General features: G+C 40.5%; 1 protein-coding gene across 2 annotated transcripts; it reads left to right on the plus strand.

The window, feature by feature from the left end:
- Nucleotides 1-1,107: 1,107 nt before the first annotated feature.
- On the plus strand, nt 1,108-18,087 carry LOC139133106 (protein TsetseEP-like). 2 transcript variants are annotated; one of them, XM_070699526.1, is made up of 6 exons: nt 1,108-1,393; nt 10,334-10,393; nt 10,693-10,758; nt 12,333-12,380; nt 14,110-14,463; nt 16,346-18,087. In XM_070699526.1, the coding sequence occupies exons 1-6, from the start codon at nt 1,276-1,278 to the stop codon at nt 16,378-16,380; spliced, it is 681 nt and encodes a 226-aa protein (XP_070555627.1). In that variant the 5' UTR covers nt 1,108-1,275; the 3' UTR covers nt 16,381-18,087. The 2 variants fall into 2 exon arrangements, with proteins under 2 accessions (XP_070555627.1, XP_070555628.1); XM_070699527.1 differs by lacking the exon at nt 10,693-10,758 and having other exon boundaries at nt 1,109-1,393.
- The last annotated feature ends 6,266 nt before the right edge of the window (nt 18,088-24,353 follow it).

The following is a 24,353-nucleotide window of genomic DNA, read 5'->3' on the forward strand; positions in this document are numbered from 1 at the left end:
CAGAGCATATTTGCTTTGTTTATATATGCATATATATGTATTGTGTAGTGCATTCACTCTCTCACATACAGCATATTTGTGACAATATAAACACTTGTTTTTCATAAGCGGATTTCAGCACACTTCGACATCAGGTTGTATACTCATACATGAAATACGGGGGCCATAGGCAGTAAATAATGTCAACTTCGAGTTAAAAGGCAACCTGTCTCATGCTATGGACATGTAACCACATCTTTCAGTCACCGATAAATTCCAATTTATTCAAAAAGGAGACGCAACGCGTCAGTCGGATAATTGTGTTGTCATAGTATTGTTCTCTGTTCCTAATCTGACGCGTTTTTAAGAGCTGCTGTGTCTCTTAACATTAAAGCATTAAGGTTCATCATTTTCTCATTACTATAAATTATAGCTTTGATTTACGACAATATGTGTCTGACGAACAGCGTGCCACATGACCGTATTTATGAAATTCAATAACACGGTGCATATAGCGTGTTTCTTACTCTCTCTATCAACGCTCTACCTCTGAGTATCACCCAAATACATCTCTTAGGCTTCAGGTTTGATCTAGGAGCCAGTACGCGTTTATTGTCGTCATTCACCGGCAGCTTGTTGCTGAATGCGATTGGGCCGTACTGAATGGTGCTGTGTTTGTTAAATTATTATTAGAGGGTCAAGGGTCGCCAAGTCGATACACCGCAATAATCACTCGCGACTCCGGGGTAAGTCTCTAGACGTATGTGCAAAATATTTTCGTTTACAGAACATTACCCCCATTATTTTGTCTTCTAAAGAACGGGAAAAAAATGAGATGGGAAAAATACAACCTTAAAAGAGCTCATTGTTGAACATCGCTGGACAAAATTGAACTGAGATAAGCTACATCATGTACAAAAAGGTGCAATTTCCGCGTTGTCCGTCCATGCCCGTGTTGTAATCGTCGATAAACATCAATGAATAATAGAAAAAAATTACAGAGAGTCTGTTGTGTGAAATCCAGCGACTGTGAAGGAAAGAGCGACAAGAACTGAGTGGCTCAAGGGTATATGCAAATGATCACCATGACAACAAGCACAACAAATAAACAGTATAAATGTAGCAGGACAATGGACAAACAAATCACTAATCAGATCCTAGCTGGTAACACATCGAGGGAGGACTGTGTGTCAACGTCCGCGTTAAACCAAGAATAAACTCGTGTAGGTCTCATCGCCGCTTGTAAGACATTTTACACCGCTCGAACAGAACAGAACACTTTTGAACACAGGCAAGATGGGTTGCGCATCAAGTTCTGGTAACTCCGCGGCTACCGCCGACACCACTCCAAAAGAGCAACCAAAAGAAGAGCCCCAGGTTGACAACAAGGCGACGGAAGAGCAGGCGGAACAAGGTAAGGAAGGCGTCAACTGTGGCCGTAATCGCTATGGGGGCAATTCTCAGCGGTGACACCGTACCGGCCCCAGCGACCGGGAGAGCGTGTCTGGTGCGAAAGCGGGATTAACGCTTTATACTAGAAATGGCCCAATCCGGCGAGATCTAGGCGCATCTTCTCGCTCATAGCCTAGGCTGGTGTTTGCGAAAGGCGAGACACACGTTGAACGCGGAAAGTAAAAACATCGAGTTGTGTACTCTGTCAAAGGAAAAACACGTCCAAATGTCACGCTCTGTGAAATATCAAGTGTTTACATCAATGGCAGGTCAATATGGCGTCTTTTGAATCCCGTAAGAGCGTATGAATGGATGTATTGACTCAACGTCTGGTTTACAATGTCCCTGTAAAAATGTCTGCATACTCGCGGCTGTTCTTCCCCTCGCGCTTGGCTGTAGCATGAAGCAATCTTGGTTGCTATCCAGCCTCAGCGTGTGAGAATGAATAAAGATGTGATTACGCAACCATTCTTTCTCGCTCATTGACAAGGCTTCGCTTTTCTCCATGTTGGCGAGCCGCGTCTTATCTGCATCTGTTTCGAATCCTACCATCTTGCAAAATAATGAGGTAGAAACTAACGCTGAAGAAAATAAACAGCATTGGGTAGGAAATATGTAGGTAGCATGTATGTACTTATTCTCACACTGGGGACAAGTCCGCAGAGACCGTTCATTATATTGATAATCCATTTACACTATCCCCGCCAAGTCAAGGCCGTCTGAATTGTTGCATATCTCTGTTCATATTTTGTTGAAAAATTAATTCAAAATGACCCAATATGCTAAAATGCTCAGTGTCTCTCCTGTTCCGTAAGAAAAGTTCATCGTCTTGAACATTACGTAAGCTATTATAGCCATCTTATTAGCATCTAATTACGCGAGGCTCGGCAGGGCAGCAATGCTGCCATGACAACACGGCCAGGTAGCGGTCAGACAAGAACAGAGGCCAAAATTTTTCCATTTGAAGGGAATGCTCATATATGTACGTTTCGTTAGAATCTCCGATATCGTTCTGTCATTCCTATTAACTATGAATCTATCGTTTCGCCTTGAGGAATTAGTAACCGTGCTATACTCGTATAGCTATGTTTACGGCAATTATGATAGCACTGACAGGAGAACTGCCACACCCGTACCCACTTTTGTATTACTATTCAGCATTGAGCTCTGACCTTGAACCGTTTTGTGTATTGCGCAAATAAAACTTGAACTGTGCAACATGACAACCGCAAACAGAGCGAGGATGTCCGGCTCATCGAAATCAAAAAGGCAGGTCATCATCGCTTGACGCCATCTTGACACAGTTTTGCGTTTAATTAAAAGTTATCTGTGCCTTCAAGCGTGGTGAACACCACACAGTCTCCTTGCAGTTTATTAGCGTAGAACGACTGCGGCAGGCGAGGAACAACTGTTAAGAATGTAAGCTTCTATGTGTACTATTAGTACGTAACACGAATAATTATGAAAAATACCCCTCCTAAAGAATATAACGAAACAAAAACGAACATCGTACAGCAAGCCAGCGGCGCATGAACGACCTATCAAGCACTGTGTCCGAGTGACGAGAGTACAGTCCATCAGAACGTGCCGCCGTTCGCAACAGCTCGTCTTTTTCGAAATCTTGTAACACAATACACATAGAATAATCGAGTTCGTCTGGGTTGCAGTAACCGAGATGATTTTCACACCTGGCCGAGCTTTTTGATTGAAGTTAACTACGCTCCTTTCAAAAACGCCACCAAGCAAATTGAAAAAAATTAAAATATGAATTGCACGAGGTGGCGTCTGTGCGCCTTTAGCGCATTTCGACAATGTTTAATTCATTAGGGAGACTGTTTATGAGACAACGATGGATTGCTATCGAAGATCAGGGACGCTTTCTCGCCAGAAGTCTGCACAGCCATTTGATCTTCATGTGCTGACGTTGATAATCAAGACAGCGGGTGGAACTTCGAGAAGGAAAGCGTTCTAGCAGCCACTGTATGGATTCGGAGTATGTCTTCTGTGCTCGCTTGTTCCTGCCCCATTACTCAGTCCATAAATACTGTCGTGGCGAGACACTGCGTCCTGGTTTTGGTAAATCGATATCCCTCCCCCAGCCCTAACAGAATGTTACCTATGTCCTAAATTGAATTCAAAGGAAGTGCTATGAGGGGCATTATATACGGTTTCTCACGCGCTACGGTTGCCATGGTGACAATGCAGTCACGGATTCAGTACAACTCTGAGCCAAAATTACTCATATTGACGTATTGACGCTATACTTTGCAGCTTCCCCTGAAAAATTTATCTCGGTCAGCGGGAGAAAGATATTCTGATCATAGCACAGTAAAGAAATTATTGCTGATTGTATATATATTTTTATGCGCATGTCTACAACTGTAGCGGAGCCCGTTCGGCCTTTTTTTCAAAATATCTCTATGAGTCCAGTGAACTGCAGTAAAAATTGTAAATCGCACGCATGATAACCGATGAACAATAAAAGTGGCGTCCTTGGCCAGATTTAATAGATTGATGTCGTCACTGATGGGGAACAGGGACTTGCTTTGATCCGCTACTCAGAATTAAAAAAAGACCAGTATGGACAGCGCGTAGTCTGTCATGTTTGGGACATGTATGTGGAGTTTAATACTCGAGCATGTCTGAGACCTGCGCAAGGTTGAGGGCCGGGTAGTTGTCAGGTGTTCTTCGCAGACTCGGTTGTAATTTGTTTATCCTGTGTAGAGCCGGGTCCACCTTGCAGAACCACCATTAATAAATTAACTTGTCAGTATTTTCCCCGACAGTTCGGGATGCACGCCTTTCGATTTTGCCAGCACGTTTTGTAAGAGTTTTCACCTTTCGTCCTGGACACGCGTTGAAAAGTAAATGACGCGGAAATCAAAGCTAGCAATTGCAATGCCGAAGGTAGGTAGACGTCAAAAACATCCGTGCCCTCGTTGCACTCAGTGAGAATTTAAAACCGGTCGATAAAACAAACAAGCCCCACCTGTTGAAACTTTTAAATGCATCACTGTCGCACCCACGTGACTTGCAACGGTGAAATATGACTTTTATGGAAGGATAGAGACATGAAAACCTCAACGGCTCCCAGTCAATTCTCATTTACGATAAAAAAGTATGTAATATGGAACGCACTTCGTTGTAAATAAATATATATATTCATACGAAGATACAACATTCTCTCATTCGCATATCCATCCATCCATCCATTCATACATACACATACGTACGTGCATGCGTGCGTGCGCGTATGCATGCATACCTACCTAACTGCGTACGTAACACCTACCTACCTAACCATCCACCTACCTACCTACAAACATACATACAAACATACTGTGCGACTCGATACTTGTATCAGTTCGCGTGCGATCGATAACAACACATATCGCAATTAATACTCATAATTTACAAGGCTCCGGTTCGATATTTTGAAGAATGTCGTTCAGACAGCGACACAAAGGCCACCCGTGTCGCCCCTTGGACATCGAGGCAAAACAATCGATGTATAGAAGGCTTCAGGTGCGAAATTTTTTCTCTTATATTGATAGGATTCACCGATACATAACGTACAAGAACTCAAAACGGTGTTTCTGAAAAGTGCTTAAAGACAGGATCGCCTTGGCAACGCACAATAACAGACGATTGAAACGTGCCTAACACCTGCCTCATGAAAAGAACTTGAATCTGTTTTGAAATGAGAAATGTAAGTGTACGGCTGCACCAAAGAGATAGGTCTTGGCAAAAAGGAGAAATTTTCATTCATAATAATCAATAGACCCGGCGCCGAAAGCAGAGCTTTTTTTCACAAGGATGGACGAAAATGCAAAAGCTGTTGTTTGTCACTGATTTCTTGGAAACCATCAACACTGGAATCGGGTTGGAATCGATTGAAATCGCGGAGAAAAGGAAGCTGCGATAGAGCAGATAATACAGTATTGCATCGAAGAAAATCCCAAATACTGTTTGTCTACTTCATTTTTGTGATCACACGTTGTGCATTGAAAATAGAAGCACAGATGCAAAGTATAAAAAATGTGACAATGTGAGAACTAGGTTTTAATATTCATACATACATACATATATATATATATATATATATATATATATATATATATATATATATATATATATATATATATATATATATATATATATATATATATATATATATATGAAGGTACTAAATAGCAAATATCCGGCACCGCCTGCAGTGAGGTTGTTCACTCATTTCGCTGACACAAATGAATCTGTTTGTCACGGTAGGGCTGTGTCCTTCAGGAAGAAAACTTGATTTCCATAGTTGATAAGAAACCTAGAAGTCACGCTATGGGTTGTAAACATGATATATTGAGAGGCTTCAACATGTGTTCGTTCTTGTTTTTTGAGTTGTAATTAACTAGCCAAGTGGTTGAGCTGTGTAAATCAAAGACGCTTTTATATGCTCAAGAAATGCTTATCGGTGTCTTTTCTTGAGCCGTTACAAAGAAAAGCACACAAAGCGCGCAAATACTTGTGAGCCGCGATCAAATATTATAGGTGTTCGCTGCTTTGTGAGATTCTGTTGACCGAGGGCAAAAAGCACCACTTTCCGGCCGGCCGTGAGAGAATGCTACACTTAGCAAGGGCATTAGGCAAGCGAGCTTGTCCAAACTTTTTTTAATATCCTTTGTTCGGGGCATTATTGTCCGTCATGAACATTTTATTCGTGAGCCGCCGAGTTCATGGGAAGTCAAGCGGCACAAGCGGTGCAAAGTTGGAGTTTTCAACGGCGGTTCGGCTATTTTCGAATTACTAGGCAACCTGACTGGGGGAGTCGTTTTATTTCAAGAGTTCAGCTTATATATTTGATATTTTCCTCCTTTCCGTGTTTTTTGATAGTCGTGAGTTCCCGTGCCCAGATAAGCGCACTGTAGCAACACGATACGCTTGGCATGTCGAGTCGTGACCCCACTTCGTCGCCATGACAATGTAAACAAACAGATCAAAACACGGTGTTGGACTTTATCCGTCACTCATTGCCTCGTGTTGTAGAGCCAAAGTCGATCAAAAGAGTCCCTTCATTTATATATGTACTCAACCTCCTTCAGTTCTTTGGTTTGCGCCACCGGAGCGCTCTCCGATCGATGTAATCTTACATTAAAGCTGTCTGCGAAGACAGGAAGGAAAAACTCGTCACCCAGACCCACTTCAGCAGGATATTGATGGACGAAAGGAGATCTAAACCCGTCAATAGCACCCTGAGAAAGAAATGATAACTTCGGTGTTCCCAGCCGAACGTCGAGTAGCTCGCTTCAGTGGCTGTGCTCTTTGCTGAGTGATTACAAGTCGTAATCGTGTCAATCTTCGACAGGTACACAGCAACTTCGGCATTAGCTGTAATAGAAGTACATGTGTGACGTTTAATCGGTTTGTCAATGCAGTTATAGAGACAAGATCGATGTGACTCGCCAAGGGAGAAGTTGTTTTTACCCGACAATTCTCTATATGATCCGGGGTTCTCGAGTCAGCTTTCCCAAGGTCACATAAACTTAACCAGCGTTAGCTGGGATTCAGCCGCGAAATGTTTTAGAACGTTTCAAAAAATTCTCGCTAAACTTTGCCAGAGTGACAGTCCATCCAATTTTTTTTTACCCAGAATTCGTCAGCAAGAGATCTTGAAAAGCAAAAATCACACTAATCACGTGTACAGTGCTACGGTTAATAAACGTATAGAGCGACAGAGATGCTTGCAGACTGGTTAAAAAGACAGACAGGCGCTAGGCAGACCGATAGGCAGGCAAACAAGCCAAACAGGACTGTGATTTGCTTTGACAAATTCAATCGATCTGTCCCCGCCTCGCTGAGCAGCCGAAGGAAAAAAATGCTCTTTAATACTGAAGCCTAAAAATAAAATCAGCTGATGAATACCTTTCAGATGAGCTCAAGAAACGGCCGGTAGCGGTTTCAAGATTTTAACTTCGAGATTAATAGTTACAGAAAAGAGCGAATAGCGGCGTAGGAACTGTAGTTTGCGGCGTAGCGGCATAGGAACTGTAGTTTGTATGTACCCGTTAGCTAAGTCACTGTAACATTCAAAATACCGGGGACGGTAAGTTGTAATAGTTGCCACGGTAACAAAGATTCTTACTGATGGCATAGAATTTGGATGAACACGCTAATTCTCAGTTCAAAGTCTTTAAATTCCGTCTCGCGCTGATAGTTTATAGCTGCAGTTTTTTGGTACAGTTGAGGTTTAACCCTTGACCCCTAAGGTACAGCAGTACCTCACAAGGCAAAAATCGATTTGGTTTCTGTCAAAATTACTGGTATTATGAGCACCGTGTTTGCAACTGAAAATTAAGAACACTCATCCTGCTTTTCCCACTCATTGGTCCGGTAGTTAGCTGTCAGGAATGCAGCGTTGACAAACTCGTAAACCTCGTCTCTCCAGCTCCAAATCTGAGAATGCAAGCAAGTTAAAACGCTGTACAAGTCACGGGAGGCAAGACCATGAACCCGATATATTTGTTTCCATCACACGTATATGAAAGTACCCTTAGCTTAGGGTCATCAGGGTAAAATGAATGTCTCCTTTTTGTCAGTGACGTTTGTTACTGTCAGAGCCAATAAGAAACAAATCTTGTCGTGTCACGCGGAGTTTTATTTTGAAATTGACAGCGGCATGTTCGTCAGCTACTTGGAAATTCTAAAAATAATTTGACGTCAGCATTTGATAATGCGTCTATTTTATTTACGGGAAACATGATCTAGTCTTATCAAAACGTACCAGCCCGAAGAAATTTTCACGGTGAACGTCATTGATTCCCACAAATTTCATTTCCATCAATTCCGTGTAAACAGAAATAGTCGACGGCGCTGATGGAATACGACATCTATTGAGTTGCTGCAAGCTAGCTTTTCTTGCGCATGGCACCTCCAAAGCCTGAAGTTCATAACTCGACGATTGTAAAACTGCTATCAGTGTATATAGGCTGGTTTTGCGATACAGTGAGAGCAGGGCTGAAACTTGTTCCCGAAGAAGGCCGAATGTCTTCCAAACGTTGTGAGGTAGTAAAAAGGCCCACATGGAATCCATTTCGCCATTTCTTAAAATACGTCTTCTCACAAATGTTGTACAAAAGAAATTAATTTGCAAAATTTAATTTCGAGTTTCACACGGCAGCGGCCATTGACCGTGCGCAGTGCCTTGCTGTAAGCAATTGGCAGAGTTTATGGGCTCACTACTAGCACGTTTTGTATCGTTCTGTCAAAGTGTACTGATACTATACTCCGTGCTTGAAGTTACATAATTCATTGAACAGTCCATAGTTATATAAACCTCAAACGTAATCGCTGTCCCCTGGAGCCGTGTGCCATCTTCCCATTCACAGCCGGACAATCGATCAAAGATTGCCCTTGTCAGACCAGTAATCTCACTCCCGACTACAATTGTACCGCTGCGGTCCACCGTTCTCGATTCTCCCTGCTTTTCATGCCGGTCACGTTCTCTCTCCGGCTGTAAATGGACACTGCCATTTCCCGACTGCAACGCAACCGACCGCTGGTTTCCAAGACAACGAGACGGTTCGGATGTAGCGCGGTTGAAATAGGATTTTTAAATCACTATGATTTCTTGACCCAAGCTCTGAATTAGCGTGAGGATTTGATTGCGCACCTTGAAATCCCTTGATTTCAGTCTAATCGTCACTGTACATAAGAAAAACATATGTGTATGTTTTCTAAATTTGCCATAAAATCTCTCTGATCCTGTACTGCCTCTATGCTTGTATAATGTATTATAGATGTGTGTGCTCTGCTGATAAACTTGTAATCGGGGACCGTTACCACGTTGCTGGTAACGACGTACGCCGGGGCAAACTATCTCCATCATAAAGTGCAGACTATAAATTGTGCTCCGACATGGTTATGATCAGGTCGTAGCAACAGTAACCAAAACAGACAAAAACATTGCCTCGGTCTCCTCGACTCAAGTCACACGCCATGACGATGTTTGACGGTACTCTTTGCTCAGCCCGCCGCTTCAGCGGTGCGGTCGCCATGGCGACTGTCTGAGCTGCAATTTGCCTCCAACGCTAGTCATTCAATAATTCCAAAGATATTATACACAGAAATTTACATTTTTTCAAAGGGACAAAGGAATACGAGCGGGCAATCCCCCCTACTTGAGCAAACAACTGAAAGAATTAACCAATAAAGGGTTCGGCAGGACAGCATTGTATCCGTTACCGCTGACTGCCTAGGGTAAACAATTAGCCATCGTAAACTTGACAAGTGTTTGTTGCATCAAGTTAATGTGTGTGGTTAGTGCCTTGTAACAAAATGCGAAATACAATATTGAATGAGCGGGGGCCGGGCACCTTGCAAGTCCACGGAGCCGTTTGTGTTTCTCACGAAGGATGGGTTGCCATTGGTTTGTGTGATGAAGGAGAGAATAAAATAATGGATAGATAACGGGGTATCCTTTACCAATTACGTTTCATTGCCCGTGTTAACAGTATACATGATCGTCTCCGATTGCTTCGTGACTGCCTGTCCGTAACTTTTTCTCCGATTGGCCAATTCGGCTAACCATTGCAATTTTCACAAATAGTCTTTCTGTTGACTATTTTCAGACGTACTACCATCGCAACCATCGATCGAGCCACCACCTTCAATGGCGATATTTTACAACACTCCGCCCCGGGGGCATTCACAGTTGATTTATATCACATTGGCTTTTCAAAGTCCCTTTATTTACCGCATGATTTACGACAGTCAACAAAACTTATCTTATTCGAAAATGAACATATATATTTCTTAACTAACTATATTTCCGTAAGGAAATGGATGTCAGACAAAGAGTTCAGGTATAACGATTATTTTTAATGTTGTTGGAATTCTTGTTATATTTTCTCAGAGTCACCGAAAGACGCTGAAGAAGGCGGGGAAGAGAAACAAGACGAACAGAAACCGGAGGGTAAGTCGTCAGGGCCTTTACCGTCAGTGGCACTGCATAGTAACAGCGCCACCTAGTGATTGTCGATCACGCTCGGCAAAAGTATTCAGAATATTTAGGGGTGAATTCCAAAAGTACGAACTAATACCAAATCGTAGACCCTGTATGATGAAATATACGCTGCTTGCACGCGAATTTGTCAATAACATTGAACTCCCGTGGAACTAGAGACAGAGGGGTACTTCACTGTCTGTTGTTTCACTTTCAAAGTCTCCGCAGACGACATATAGCAGCCTCTGGTCGATTATGTTTTAAAACAGGTGAAGCAGAACCCGCCGAACAAACGCAAGCAGAAACAACAGAACCAGCAGCAGACACTACAGAAGGTAACGGTCAAAGCGAGGACGAAATTAAATTATTGCGCGAATCCAGCCTCCGCTGTCTTTAAAATATGCATTTTAGCTGTAATTAGCTTTATATCATCGGCAAATACTGGACCGGGAATTTTGTAACTTTATTGCAATTTATTTATTTATTTCATTGACTTATTATTTATTTACATAGTTATTTATAATTTATTTATTTATTATTTATCTATTTATGTATAGTTTTTTGTATCCTTCCGTATGTATGTATGTATTTATGTATGTATGTATGTATGTATGTATGTATGTATGCCTACATACATACATGCATGCATGCATGCCTACATACATACATACATACATACATACATACATACATACATACATACATACATACATACATACATACATACATACATACATACATACATACATACATACATACATACATACATACATACATAACTTTTCATGTTCATTCCGTGTTCTGATCTCGATATACTTTCATTTTCATCGAATCTAATTCTCTTTACTTCTCTACTTACAAACACGTCATGAAAACGAATTCCCCGAAAACAACTACTCGGGCAAACTTGGTTTCGCAATAGTCCCTCGGTTCCATGGTTCGCTCAATGAATATCGGCCATTTCGCTCAACAAAAGACATACATGGATTTATTTCTGTTGAACAACTCATTTATTTTCGAAGTTAGTAAGCTTTCAAACAAACATCATTCACAGTGAGGCTGCATTCGTGCGACGACCGTTAAGCGATCTAAATCCCTTCATTGTAGTATAGTTTCTTAATTGCATGTTTATGTTTCAACGCCAGTATTCCTGATATTTCTTTAGTGAATCTGTAAGTTAGATTTCACGTTAACCTAAGAATACGAATCTCTAGTACATTCTCGTTTTTCCGAAGCTTGTTTTTTTCCTCATGGAAGACGTTGTCATTATTTACATCTCTTCATGGCAAGCAACTGAACACGATTGTTGTTCGGATAGCGCAAATGTCACTGTTGAAGCAGATGGGTTTTACTTCATGCATGCTGTATTTCGTGGAGATTTAAAATTCGGATTCCGGTAACAAGGAAAACTCGATTGAACTATGAAAATGTGATATAACGCAGAACCTGACAACATCGTGCTGTGGCTTTGCCATGTCCGTAATTCTAATGTAGTTTTGTATAAATATTCATAGTGTTTTAAATTATTAGTTAGAACCCTTCCATGCATGACGGTCACCGTACACTTTTTTGTTTTCTCCATTGAGAATACTGTTCTTTATAGTAGGCCTATATGTGATAATGTCTTAGGCAAGCTCTATCATTTCTGGTTCCTGTTATCTGTCCCCTGTTGAACGTTAGAAAGTATCTTCCTAGTATCTGTCAGTTGTGTAATATTTTTTATGTTCTTGTAATGAGTTTTATCCTCCGAACGCGGAAATACCGCATATGTTTACCCCCTAAGAAGGTACGCCGGTGTCGTGATTGGTTTTCCAACCAGCGCGCACCGTGCACGGAGGCGACTCCTATGTAAACAGTCGCACTCCAGCAACAAATGTAACACCTGGTCGATTCCATTTCACTTAAATAGATGAACCAGCGGCGAGTGCGGAGGCAGAAAAACCAGCAGAGACGGAAGGTAACACGCAGACCTGTGAAGGTTCTATCTACACAAGTATATATCGATACCCCCAGTTTCTGTCGTCAGTTCTTGATCGCCATGAACGTCTGATGCTAACTCAATTTTGTATCACCATATTTTGTATCGCCATATATATATATATATATATATATATATATTATATATATATATATATATATATTCATCCTGCACTCAAAACAAACGCTGCTCTAATCCCAGCCGTCTTCCCTATATCCAACACCATGGCAGCCACTAGATTATCAATTATTGAAGCAAATCTCATCTGCCTAATCACAATTCTTTCTGCAAATCAGCAGCTGCTAGCCTTCCTTATTCGCTCTCGGCGAGAAGCATTGCCGAGTAAGGCTCTCCGTCTCTCTAACCTCGCTAGCCGCGTGGTCATGGCAACCAGAACTACCAGAACAGTGGGTAGCCGACTAGACTGAAATATCCGTCGCCTGAGGGCGCTCTCTACTCTCCCCTCTGAGAGGGGGAGCGTAGAGAGCTCCCTCGACCGACAGATCTTCCAGTCTGGTAGCAGGCATGTACTTGTCAATCAACGAGAACGTAACATGTAGGGTTTTTCGAAATATTGAAATACGATGGGCGTTTTAAGGGACTATAACTCATTCATGTTGTAAATCTCCTTGGGTATAAATTAAGGAACTTTCTACTCGGAATACTATGTTCAACGTTGTGTTGCGGGTCTTGTACCCCCAAGATGGCCCTGCGTGACGCTCGGAATTTTGTTCGCCCTCCGCTGCAACATCTCTAAACGCATCCATGGTGTAAATTAGACAGCTGTCCGAATTTAGGGGATCGTTAGAGAATTTCTCGATCAAGTATGATGTACAAAATACCAAATCACGGAGTATTGAACATTGTCCCAATGTTCTTTCACCTACCGCAGTCGTTCAGAAATAATGTTCGTTTACACGGAACAATTGTATCAGCGACACGAAGTTTTGTGCCCCATTTAATTTTGTGTTATATAGAGAACGTCGAACCAACTTTCCGGCAATCTTCAACTTTCCTCACTCAGTCACATGGCATTGTTGATTTCACGGCCAACAGTAAAGTCCTACAGATTTGCCCGATGAAGACGTTCTTCAAAGATGGTGGTAATAGATAGCGCTGTGAAACTAGATAGCAGACACGCTCCTTGTGCTTGAAAGCGAAACTCACCTGCAAAACATGAGACGACTGAAGGAAAGCGGTTTGTAAAATGAAAAAAGTCTTCGTAGTCAAGCAATTTTCTTATAAGATGTCCTGAGAAGACAAAGAGTCCTATTCTTGAAGATTAAACTTACCATTCTGAGCGACACGCAGGGCCAACTTGACACCATGGCGATTTTGTGTCGTATTGTGTACTTTCGTCTATAATGTTCTATCGTCTATGTGTTTGTAACGCCCATGTTAAAGTATTCATTAAACTAGCAGAATCCATGGTACAAGTTAAGAATTATGGGTAAAAGGTTGTGCGGATAAAACGTGAAGGTTATTGATCGACAAATGAAGGGACTATGTTACTGAAATTCCACGTTCGTTTCAAGTCACTTGAAATGTGAAAAATTAAAATAATTTAAGTAAATGTAGACGGATTCTCTCATATCAAGAAGTAACTGGATCAAGGATAGAATATTGCGTCTTCTCCCTTTGACAATTGTCTGACTTTACTTCCATGAACCTGACTTGCCCTTTCTATCAACTAAACGTCAAAATGAAGCACCGGCTCCAGCAGAGACGCCGGCACCTGTAGAGAAAGTGCCGACACCAGTACCTGAACCCAAACCCGAACCAGAGAAAGAGCCCACGCCTGAGCCCCAACCCGAATCACAACCCGAACCAGAGCCCGAACCACAAGCTGAACCCGAGCCTGAGCCGGCGCCCGAACCCGAGGCAGCGCCCGAGCCGGCAGCAGAACCGGCCGCAGAGCCCGAGCCCGAAGCGACGGCGGCTCCCGAGGAGAAGGAGCCTGCCGCTGAAGCCGAGCCAACGATAGCGACAGACGCAGCGGGCGACGCAGAGGACAATACAGCAGACAGTACTGCAGAACCCACAACAGACAATGCAACAGAAGGTGACATGTTTGCCAGAGCGTTTGTGTGTTCCTCTCACTGAGACGCACCTTGAAGGGCCTGTTTTATCGCTTGTTGTGCTTGTCTCGCTAACTTGCAATAATTAATCATCATGTTGTGTCCGCACGTGTGTCTCTTTGTTTCATGTTGTCTGTGGTTCCGTCACGGCCCCAGCGGGACCGTGGTTCCGTCTTCTCGCATGCTCGTTGGCCAGAAATAAGGACGTCTTAGTGAGAGGAACGTTGTTACTTTCTTGCAGTCCGTATGTGTTCTGCCTATTCTGCCACTTACATACCTTAAAGCTTGCTTCAATGCCCACCCAAGAAAACTTCTTGCTCTCCCCGCCTTCCCGCTCTCCCCGTTGAAATCTGCCATCACTGGTTTGTTGAAGCTGAGCGGTTTGCGCATGTCTTCCATGCACGGCCGTGGCTTGCCTGTCAAAATCGGCCGCCAAAACTCTCTCCTTACCTTGCCTGTTTAACAACGTATAGCTTTATCGGTGCTTTATATGGATGGGTTTGCAATCGGTAGAAACTAATGTTTTTTTCAAGCTGTACTAACATAAAATTTGCAAAAGCGGCATTTTGCCTCGTTAATTCAAGTAACACCAAGCTATGCTAAAGCTATGCAACAATATGCAAGTGCAACGCTAACACAAACCTATACTCACACGGACTGCAAGAAAGCCAACAATCCCATTAAATATTGCCACACTACTTGTGACGAAGAGTAAAGTGTCGTCATTGGATGTTACCATGGTAACACTGATAAAATAGATCAATGCATGCATGTCACCACACCCTCCCTAGAATCACGTGATCCAGTGCTCACGTCACTTTCACAAACCGTCTTACCTGCAACAACCCCGAGTCCTGTCTCCGAAGAACTCCGACAATGTCACCGACGATTAGTCTCATCGACGGATTTTTTTTCATCATTTTTTCATAATTGTTTCAACTGTTAAGTACAGGGTATTTTTCATTTCAATATAATCAATTCATGGACAAAGATACATTCTTTCAATTGTCAAATTTTATCAGTAATTCTTTTAGCCTTTTGAATATACAGTGTATTTTGTACTGATAAGCTGCAACAGACGATATTTTTATGCTGTTAGTACCTTTTAATACAAGAAGAGGACAATAGAGTTTTCACTCTCTCTTTCATTATCGATATCTGAACTGTGTTCTGAATTACTCTCTAGTTGGGCAAACAACATGTTTGACGCCGTCACGTGTTTTAATTATAAGATACAAATATGCCGATCGATCTCGTTTCCATTTGAGAGCGCCGCCAGCGCCGGGTCGTTTGCTGTTCATAGTTACCAACGTACATGAAAAGACGATATTTTTATAGTGTGTACAGAAAAACCTCGCCAAAGGTTTCGCGTTAGTCGCCGACCTATGGAAGGGTGGCTGAGATCCCTTCCATTCACATTCGACTCGTTTTCAACACAGTCAACTATTTTCAGCTTCCGGTAAGATGATGCGTCACAGTGAGACTCACGTTTGCCGTTATTTTTTGTTTTGTTTATGAGGAGTTTTTTATCAATTATTGTATCGGGGTAGGACTTATTGTTTGTTTTGTTTATTGTGTGTACTAACTAGAGTTGTGTTTTGTCTCTCCACTCCATTTCTGTCGTTTTCCGATTTCATCACCGTCATTCTGTGTTTATTGTATGTAGAAACTGAAGTTTTCTCTTGTTCAATGGTGTAGTGTCATGAGTGAATTGTACCGTTCACTTCTTATGTGATGTCACCCCTATTCTTTTAGCTATAACTGTAAAAAATACATCATTATATCAAGATAGTTGATCCTCTGGATGGTCTGAAAAAATCTCTTGACAATGCACACTCACGGTTGCTTGTATTGTTCTTCTTACAGATCAACCGGAAGCAGAGGAACAGGCTGCAGAATAGAGGGCGCCATCGACCATCAACTGCCACACACTAATCCCCCCTGTATATAGAAAATTCCTTCTTCCGATGAAAATGAAAAATATATTTTTAAGAAAATGAATTGTTCTTGTTCCGGATACTGGATGGCACATCCTCGTTCGAGGGGATTCTTTTCAGTTGGACAGTTAACTGGACGATTGTCTCGTGGGGGCGCTCGTCGGCTCAAGTGCCCCGAGCTTCCAGATCCTCAATTGTCAAGTGAATCAAGAAAGACAAGTTCAACATTCTTTTTTTTTCAAAGCAAATTGTAACACATGAAATAACCCTAAATTGAGATGATTATCGAAATTACAAGAAGATACCGGATCGCCTCTACACGAGCCAAATATGCGGAACACTTTTAAATTGCATCGTAAAAAGTGCAATATGAAAGAAGTTTTCAAGTTTTTGTCAATAAGTGTTCGATTTCTCGTCAAAAAGGTGTTATATTTGTAACAATAAGTATCATTCATTTTTTTTAATCTGTGACAGTGACATGCACGAACATTTTCCCGCTAATTTACCTGCACCACGACTCCTTGCCAACCAGTAACGCGGGCAAGAGGTTTGCGGGGTGAAAACTCTTTTCCCGTCGTTGACGATATTGTGCCAGTGCCTTAATAGATTGTGCTACATGAACAAAATATCTCAAATTTTTGCCTATTTTGTATAAAATTTCTAGTTGTTATTCCGTCCACTCAGGCACTTTGCCAGAAGCTTTGAAAACGTGTCTTGCTGAAAAAAAAACCTGCTTTTGTAGACCTATCTCCTACTATCCGGGCACTTCAACCTCGAACCAGGCAACCTTCATTTTTCTAAGATTGTAAATTAGCTCAATTATCTATCCCTTTTCTGATTAAGCAACCTCATCATATCTGTCCAAGAGCGAAAATTTCAGTTGACATGGAAGGGGTTGTCAACCCCTGTAAATAGTTTAGTTCCGAATACTATTTAAAACACCAAGTAGACTATTTTCAATATTTCACATAGGTTCACCTCGGTTCACGATTTTGCAACTCAAATTATCTCGTTATTCTTTTCCAATCACATAGTTTTAGCTTTTTTTAACTGTAGCATGTTGCCCCCAGTTTTTTATGCAATATACATATGTATGTATTTACTGTAAATACAAGTCAAATAATCAGTAATTAATATTCTTTTCGCATTCACACCGAGAACATATCAGATGATGAATATTTTCAGCGACATTCCGAGTTTTTTTTACTTGTGTAATTAAATTCTTAGACTTAAGGCAGAGATATTACACTGCTTAGATTAAAATTCATAGCAAAGCATCATTTGCAGTACACCCGGATGAGTTAGAATGCTATCAATGAAACAGACAATTCCCTGTAAAGTTATATAAACAAACACAAATACAAATGAAAATAAAAGTGATTTTGTTCAGATATTTGATTCTTTACGCTGTGCTACTTGCATTTTGTAACTTGTAAATTTTTTGTCTCAAACAAATCGCACCTTTTGTTTATTTTGATTTGTGACTTAAAACCCTTGTAAGATGTAAGTTTGAGACTGTTGTATTGGACGTTTCATTTCACTATGGTGCCATTACATGGGGTTTGAGTCTTATTTAATTTCTCTTTAGTAATCTGACATAACAGCACACTTGGTTTGAAATGATATATGCAAAATAGCAATAAAATATTTAATCTTCTATAAAAAAGAAAACATTGTTGGAATTGTTTATGTTGGAATGTCACTTCATTAGATGTGTGTGAAATAGCCCAGGCTTAGTTAAGTAATTTCTGGTACACCTTTGGAAGCATTTCCGAGGGGGAAGGAAATTTCAAGGGGAAATAGTATCGCATCAGTGGATGTAACATCCTGAACGTATGTATACGGAGTACAGCCGTTGAGGTTACAGAACTTTCTCAGCTCCAAGATGTTAACATTTTTGCCGCCAGTTCAGATGAGCCGATTTTGATGCGTTGACGACATTGGATAATTTTAATCTTTAGTTAGGTAAAGCAAGTGAACTTAGGCTAAGTCAGGTGGCGTTTGGATGAAGTATTATATGACCGAGAAAGAAGTAAGTTCCTCGAGATATTTTTGCCGCAGCTCAGACGAGCCAAATTTGATGCGTTTAATATACAAGGAAATATACTAGACATTTCAGTTAACCTTCTGGTGGAAGTAAGGAGGTTTATGCTAAGCATTTGGATGGAACGTAATGTAAATCAGAGATAAGTTGCTTCAGGCTCAGTTTTTCCTCTCCACCACGAGACAGATTTTCAAATTTTCAAAGAGAAATGACACGCAAATTCTTGTTTATGATTGCGGGTGGTAATGCGTAGTGCATTTTATATTAGGCTGCCTTTCAACCTTCTGGGTGCGGTACCTTCAAAAAGAGAGAGGTCGGTATATCGTCCTGCGTATCCATGGATACCACGCTGAATCTTTGTTCGCGAGAGCTCGGCTGCGAGCTAGAAGTAACAAACGATCTCGCTATCTGTCTTCCTGAGATCCTTTTCATTCGATTTTCATGGCTCAGTCATGAACAAGTCAAATTTCCACTCAGGTAACAAAAATCCCCTCACTATTCAAAACGATCTGACGTCATACCTGCATTTCAAAAACCTTTGCAGAGACCGGGTTGAATCTTTACATATTACACGTGACAATAACTCCCACGTAGAAATTCATATCATGTAACGTCAGCCACCATTGTTTCAATACTAGCCGTGTTTTGACAATCCAAACAATTTAAACATCGTACGTGAGGTAAATCAATCATTGTAAGGGATAAATATATCGATATTTCAGTCTACGTAAATGAAATACAAGAGAAGAGAGAAAGGGTTTGCCACAAAAGGTGCCAAGAGTATATATATATATATATATATATATATATATATATATATATATATATATATATATATATATATATATATATATATATATATATATATATATACAGAAGCACGATCACGATGTCGGCATGAATTTTGCAAAATGACATGAAACGATTAGCGTCGTTGGAGCTTAGGTAAGTAAATCACACACTCCAGGAAACACATGCTAGAGAAGAGAACGATTATAATTGGTCCATGTGGATTCACTACTTAGAGGACGCATCATGAGTATCCTGCGAGCACATTACACCTGTCAAGGCTTACTATAAGTGACAAATTTATTGCAATTCGGCTCAATTATACGTCGATTTTCCAGTATCTCGCCAGCCATACATCAGAGTATGATACGGCACATATCATAATGAAAACTTTCAGTACGGTGCATACAGCGACTGTTTTTGGGGGTTTTTTTTCGTTTTGTTTGTTCTGGAAAAATTGAAAATTACGTGTTCTCAAGTGAAAAAGATGATTAGGCCTATTTGAGCTTTTTTGTAGTTATCGGACAACTGACAACATGTTTGATTGACGTCATCAATCCCCGCACTGAATTCAAACGAGTTTCATCTTTCATACCGTGCATTATTGGTATTTATGGAAGTTCCAATGCTCGAACAGTATGTAGGTAAAATTCTGATGACATTTTGGATACGTTGGAATGCAAACCAAGTTAGATCGTTCAACATATTTTGTAAACGCAACCGACGAGCCAAAGTGCATATAAATGTATGTAGGTTTTTTTTATCAAGCGAATACTCGAAGTGACATCATTAGGCCTACATGTTTAAAAAAATACCGCATGGAACATTTCGCTGACACTCGGAGTTGAGTGCGAACTTCAAACATTAAAACACTTGAGATAGGGTTACCTTTGTGCCTGGAAGGCAGTCTATACGGGGACACACTGTTTTCATGAATGGAATATACATCTAGTGTGAAAAGCAATTGGGAGTGTACAGCAAATAAGGTTTTTTCAAGCTAATGCTAGAGGGCGCATGCCAGAATGGTTGAGATCAGTTATACTGTTCACAAACGTCCTTTCGCTCACGTTTCCTTCTTCATTATTTCCAGGGTATAACCCACAAACTGTCCTATATTTGTTTTTTTAGACAACTTGTGATATTCTTGTCGGTCAGGCCTTATCCTTTATTGTTGGGAGGGCGGTTAATAGGACGTTTTTTGATGTTTATCATGAATATAATCCCCGTCAACCACGTGATATAGTTGTCTGAGATGTTAGCGATTGATGCAACACCACACAGACAACGATAAGACGTGTACGTTTCTTTCCAATTCCACTTCATATCCCATATTATATTATATTATATTATATTATATTATATTATATTATATTATATTATATTATATTATATTATATTATATTATATTATATTATATTATATTATACAGGTATAACGAAGGTGCAAGTATGCGATCTGATTGGTCGACACGTGAACATAACCATGCTATATTCGCAATATAGCAGGGTTGGAACTTAGGCACGTGTTCTCAGCTGGAGAAAATTCAATTTTTGACGTTTCTCGCCAGAATTTCAATATAATATTATGATATAATAACAATAAACCATCTCAGCAACGAATATATCACGAGATTTGGACCAGTTCATTCCATGATGTACTCGCTATATGATGTCGTTAACTGGTCAAAATCTTATGATATACCGTCGCTTGGTATGGTTTATTGTTTATTAGTATTTTGCCTCTCACTATATCACGTCTCATTTAATACAAGCATTCGCCTGGCAAAAGCTCGCTCATCCACACATACGGAATTTGAAGTGATGTATGAACAATATCAATAAATGTCAGGTTTCTTTATTGTTTCATCATACATCGTACCATATCTGTACCGAGTCACTTATTATTGGTACGTGAAAACGGTGACGGTTCATGTAGATAAAACGAAGGATTTTTTAATACCTTCTTTGTGGCGCATGGCAATAATTAGATTTGTTGACTTTCAAAGGGTGTCAACTTAACAGCTATCTTTTACCAATATTGGTCTCTTGTCTCGATGACAGGCTGATAAATATTACTTTCGCAGATGATACCCCGTAGTGATTAAAATTATAAGTGGATTACCTTAGCCACTGAATGTATGGCAAATGTCGCCATTGAATACGATCTATATAACTTAAAGGGAACTGCGCCACTTCAACTTTCTTGTACACAGCAAACGATGCATTTCATGCAGTATATATAGTCTACATGCATCTCGTCAACAAAGCTGCAACATTTCAAAACAATGCACATCATAACAAACATGCTTTACCTTTCATCAATCGCCAGCGTATCATGAGCGTCAGTGTTTCCTTTGGTCGCTGTCGCTGTGTGGGTTCAACCGTTGAGCGCAGCCGCAGTTCTGACGACCCCCTCGTGTGCATTAGACGGCAATTGGGTATAAGCATTAATGTTACGCATACTTTTCAATACAACTACCTGAAAAACATCAAAATTATATCCAATGGTAGATGAGAGCTAAAGGGGATTGGAACTATATTTGTAATACGTGTTTATTTTTCCGCACTAACATTAATTTATTCAGTTTGAGAAAGAAAAACGTTTTGAAAAGACACGATAACAGTTTAGATTTCTTCCATAAAGGAGTCCAGTTTCTCCACAAAAACTCGACATTTGTAAATATGCACTGAATAATCTCAGACCTTAAGGTAGTATGCACCTCGAAAGTGAAAGACTTAAACTTTTGCTCTTACTTTCCTCAAGGAATCTTTCAATCATTCTCTTTCAAAATCAAAAATAAAAATAGGGGTCACCGTGCCAATTTTGGTACTAGAGAAATAAATTAACCCAAGATTTACCGATATTAGAAATTCAAAATGTCCACCAATCCTGTCCTGATTAAAATTTTCGAATTTCGAAAAACTAAGCCGGTAAAAAGTTTTCTTTCACAAAGAGCTTTAAAATGAACCCCCACATGTGGTATATCAGAAGAGAATTGTAAAAGTTTGAGAGTCCGAATATCTGTCCCCGAGGTGCGTTCTACCTTAAAACGAAACATTTTGCTAGTGTTGGAAATGGTGACGACATTTTTGTGGTAATTAGTAATTCTGTCATGTCTTCATCGTCTGGGAAAAACAGCGGGAAATAACCGTGATTCCTCCTTCAGGACCGAGGTATCTTGGCTTCTAACAGTGTAGATTAGATATATCCCAAGATGTATGGGAATTGGTATAGTGGCGTCCTTTCTATATTCAGATAAATCTTGACTTGAAATCGAAGTTTTGTCAAGTCTACTTTGAAGTTCCTTACACAAAAGCTCTAATCTGGCTCAGGTAATTGCTTCCGAGTCGAATCCTACATAATTCTGTAAGTGCTGGAGGTCACCTAATGGCGGCTGACTGTTTTTTTTTCTGCGTCGAAATCTACAGGCTTACATGGAATTTTCAATAACTTATAAAAGGTATTTGAATCCGAAAGCTGCTGTTCAAACCAAACGCTTACCATACCAGTAACTGCCATACTCCGGAATGCAATCGAAGTTCTTTGATGATTTCATGCGCCTTTGAAAGTTGTCGTCAGATAATCAAATTGCTCAGAGATAAAACTGACAAAAACAAGCCATTTTCAAGTTCAGATTTGTATTCTTATTCAAGTTACTACTATCACTGCAGGCTGCAAGATTCTCCTCTGTGTGACGGGTACGGAATCGTGACTCGCGCCTTCTCACCATTTTCAAACATAGATTGTTTGGCATTATTATGATCAGGTCGACAACTTCTGTGACACTACTATTAAAGTTGAACATAACAATTGGTTCAAATGATCGTGACCGCCTTCCTACCAAGTTCGTCCCAGTACGGTCACTGCAAATGTTCGCGGTAGAGCTCTGACTTGTGTGTGTACGCCCTCTGCGTGCTTATTCGGACAGCTAAACAAATACAATGCAATTGTAAATAAATAAATTTATACAAATATTGAAGTGAATCGTTGTTCATACCATAGGTCGTATGTTACGAATGTTGTCCAGTGTGTTTTATTATAACACATATCCACAGGATATTCAGGATATTACGACCCAAAGATGAAGAATAACAGGTTAGTCACGTGTCCCTATCCGACCCACTATGACGTTTGGTTTGATATTATGCAACAGCTTCTCGTTATTAACATACTTTTGAAACATAACGTAAACGTACATAAATTACTGTTTTCGCAATGTGTCGACAACGACGTCAAAGATCATAAACACAATGGAATGACCGTGCCATAAATTAAATGGATTAAGGATTTTTTCTAAAATGTGGGCTTCTCTCTTAAACTACAGGGGTGGAGATATTCCATACAGGAAATGGCGGGCGGATAACATTAAACAGGTGGCACGACCTTTGAGGGAACACGTTGACAAATCTTAGGCTGCGTTCACAAAAATGGTGAAGGGGGGAGGGCTGGAGGAATTCAGGGGGAGGGATTCGAAAACTCTGGGGGTAGTAGAGGAGAACTTGAAAATTTTGCTCTGCCTATAGGGGGCCTTAAAATATTTCGGTTCATAACATTTCTATGTCAGCCAATGGTTCTAATACTAATTATAATTTAACAAAATCTAAAGCCATTTTGTCGAATTTTATGACTTCTATTCCGAAAAAATCTAAACCGAAAAAATCTAAACATGTATGAATGCCATTAAATTTCGTAAAACAACTTTGCCTTGTAAAAGGGCAGAAGTTGCCATTGTTGATAATATTTTCAATAACGTTTTTATGCAATGTATCAAACACAGTATCTTGGTATCTCTCTACAGCACAGTGGAACACAATATTCAGTTTGTCAACAAAGCCTACATATACAAATACTGGTGATAACTGAATTAGAGTCAAGACTTAAAGTCATTTGTCAATTATACAAATGCATAGTTACTCGTATACAGGCTGTATATGGCAAGCTTCTAGACAGCTCAACATGCTGTAGGGAGTAGAACAAGAACGCAGTTGTTGTTTCGACTGAACAAAAATATTGTCAACATTATCAAAGTTAATACAGCAACTGCCCTACGTGCAGTGTCACTTTCACTTTACCAGAAGTGACAGTGATAGCTCTGACTCTGATG

Source organism: Ptychodera flava, chromosome 5 (genome assembly GCF_041260155.1).
Source record: "Ptychodera flava strain L36383 chromosome 5, AS_Pfla_20210202, whole genome shotgun sequence".
Lineage (NCBI taxonomy): Eukaryota > Metazoa > Hemichordata > Enteropneusta > Ptychoderidae > Ptychodera > Ptychodera flava.

Coding starts and splice junctions, on each gene's coding strand:
- LOC139133106 (XM_070699526.1), top strand. CDS start 1,276: ATGGGTTGCGCATCAAGTTCTGGTAACTCCGCGGCTACCGCCGACACC. Junction 1,394..10,333: donor GGAAGAGCAGGCGGAACAAG/GTAAGGAAGGCG, acceptor ATATTTTCTCAG/AGTCACCGAAAGACGCTGAA. Junction 14,464..16,345: donor AACAGACAATGCAACAGAAG/GTGACATGTTTG, acceptor TTCTTCTTACAG/ATCAACCGGAAGCAGAGGAA.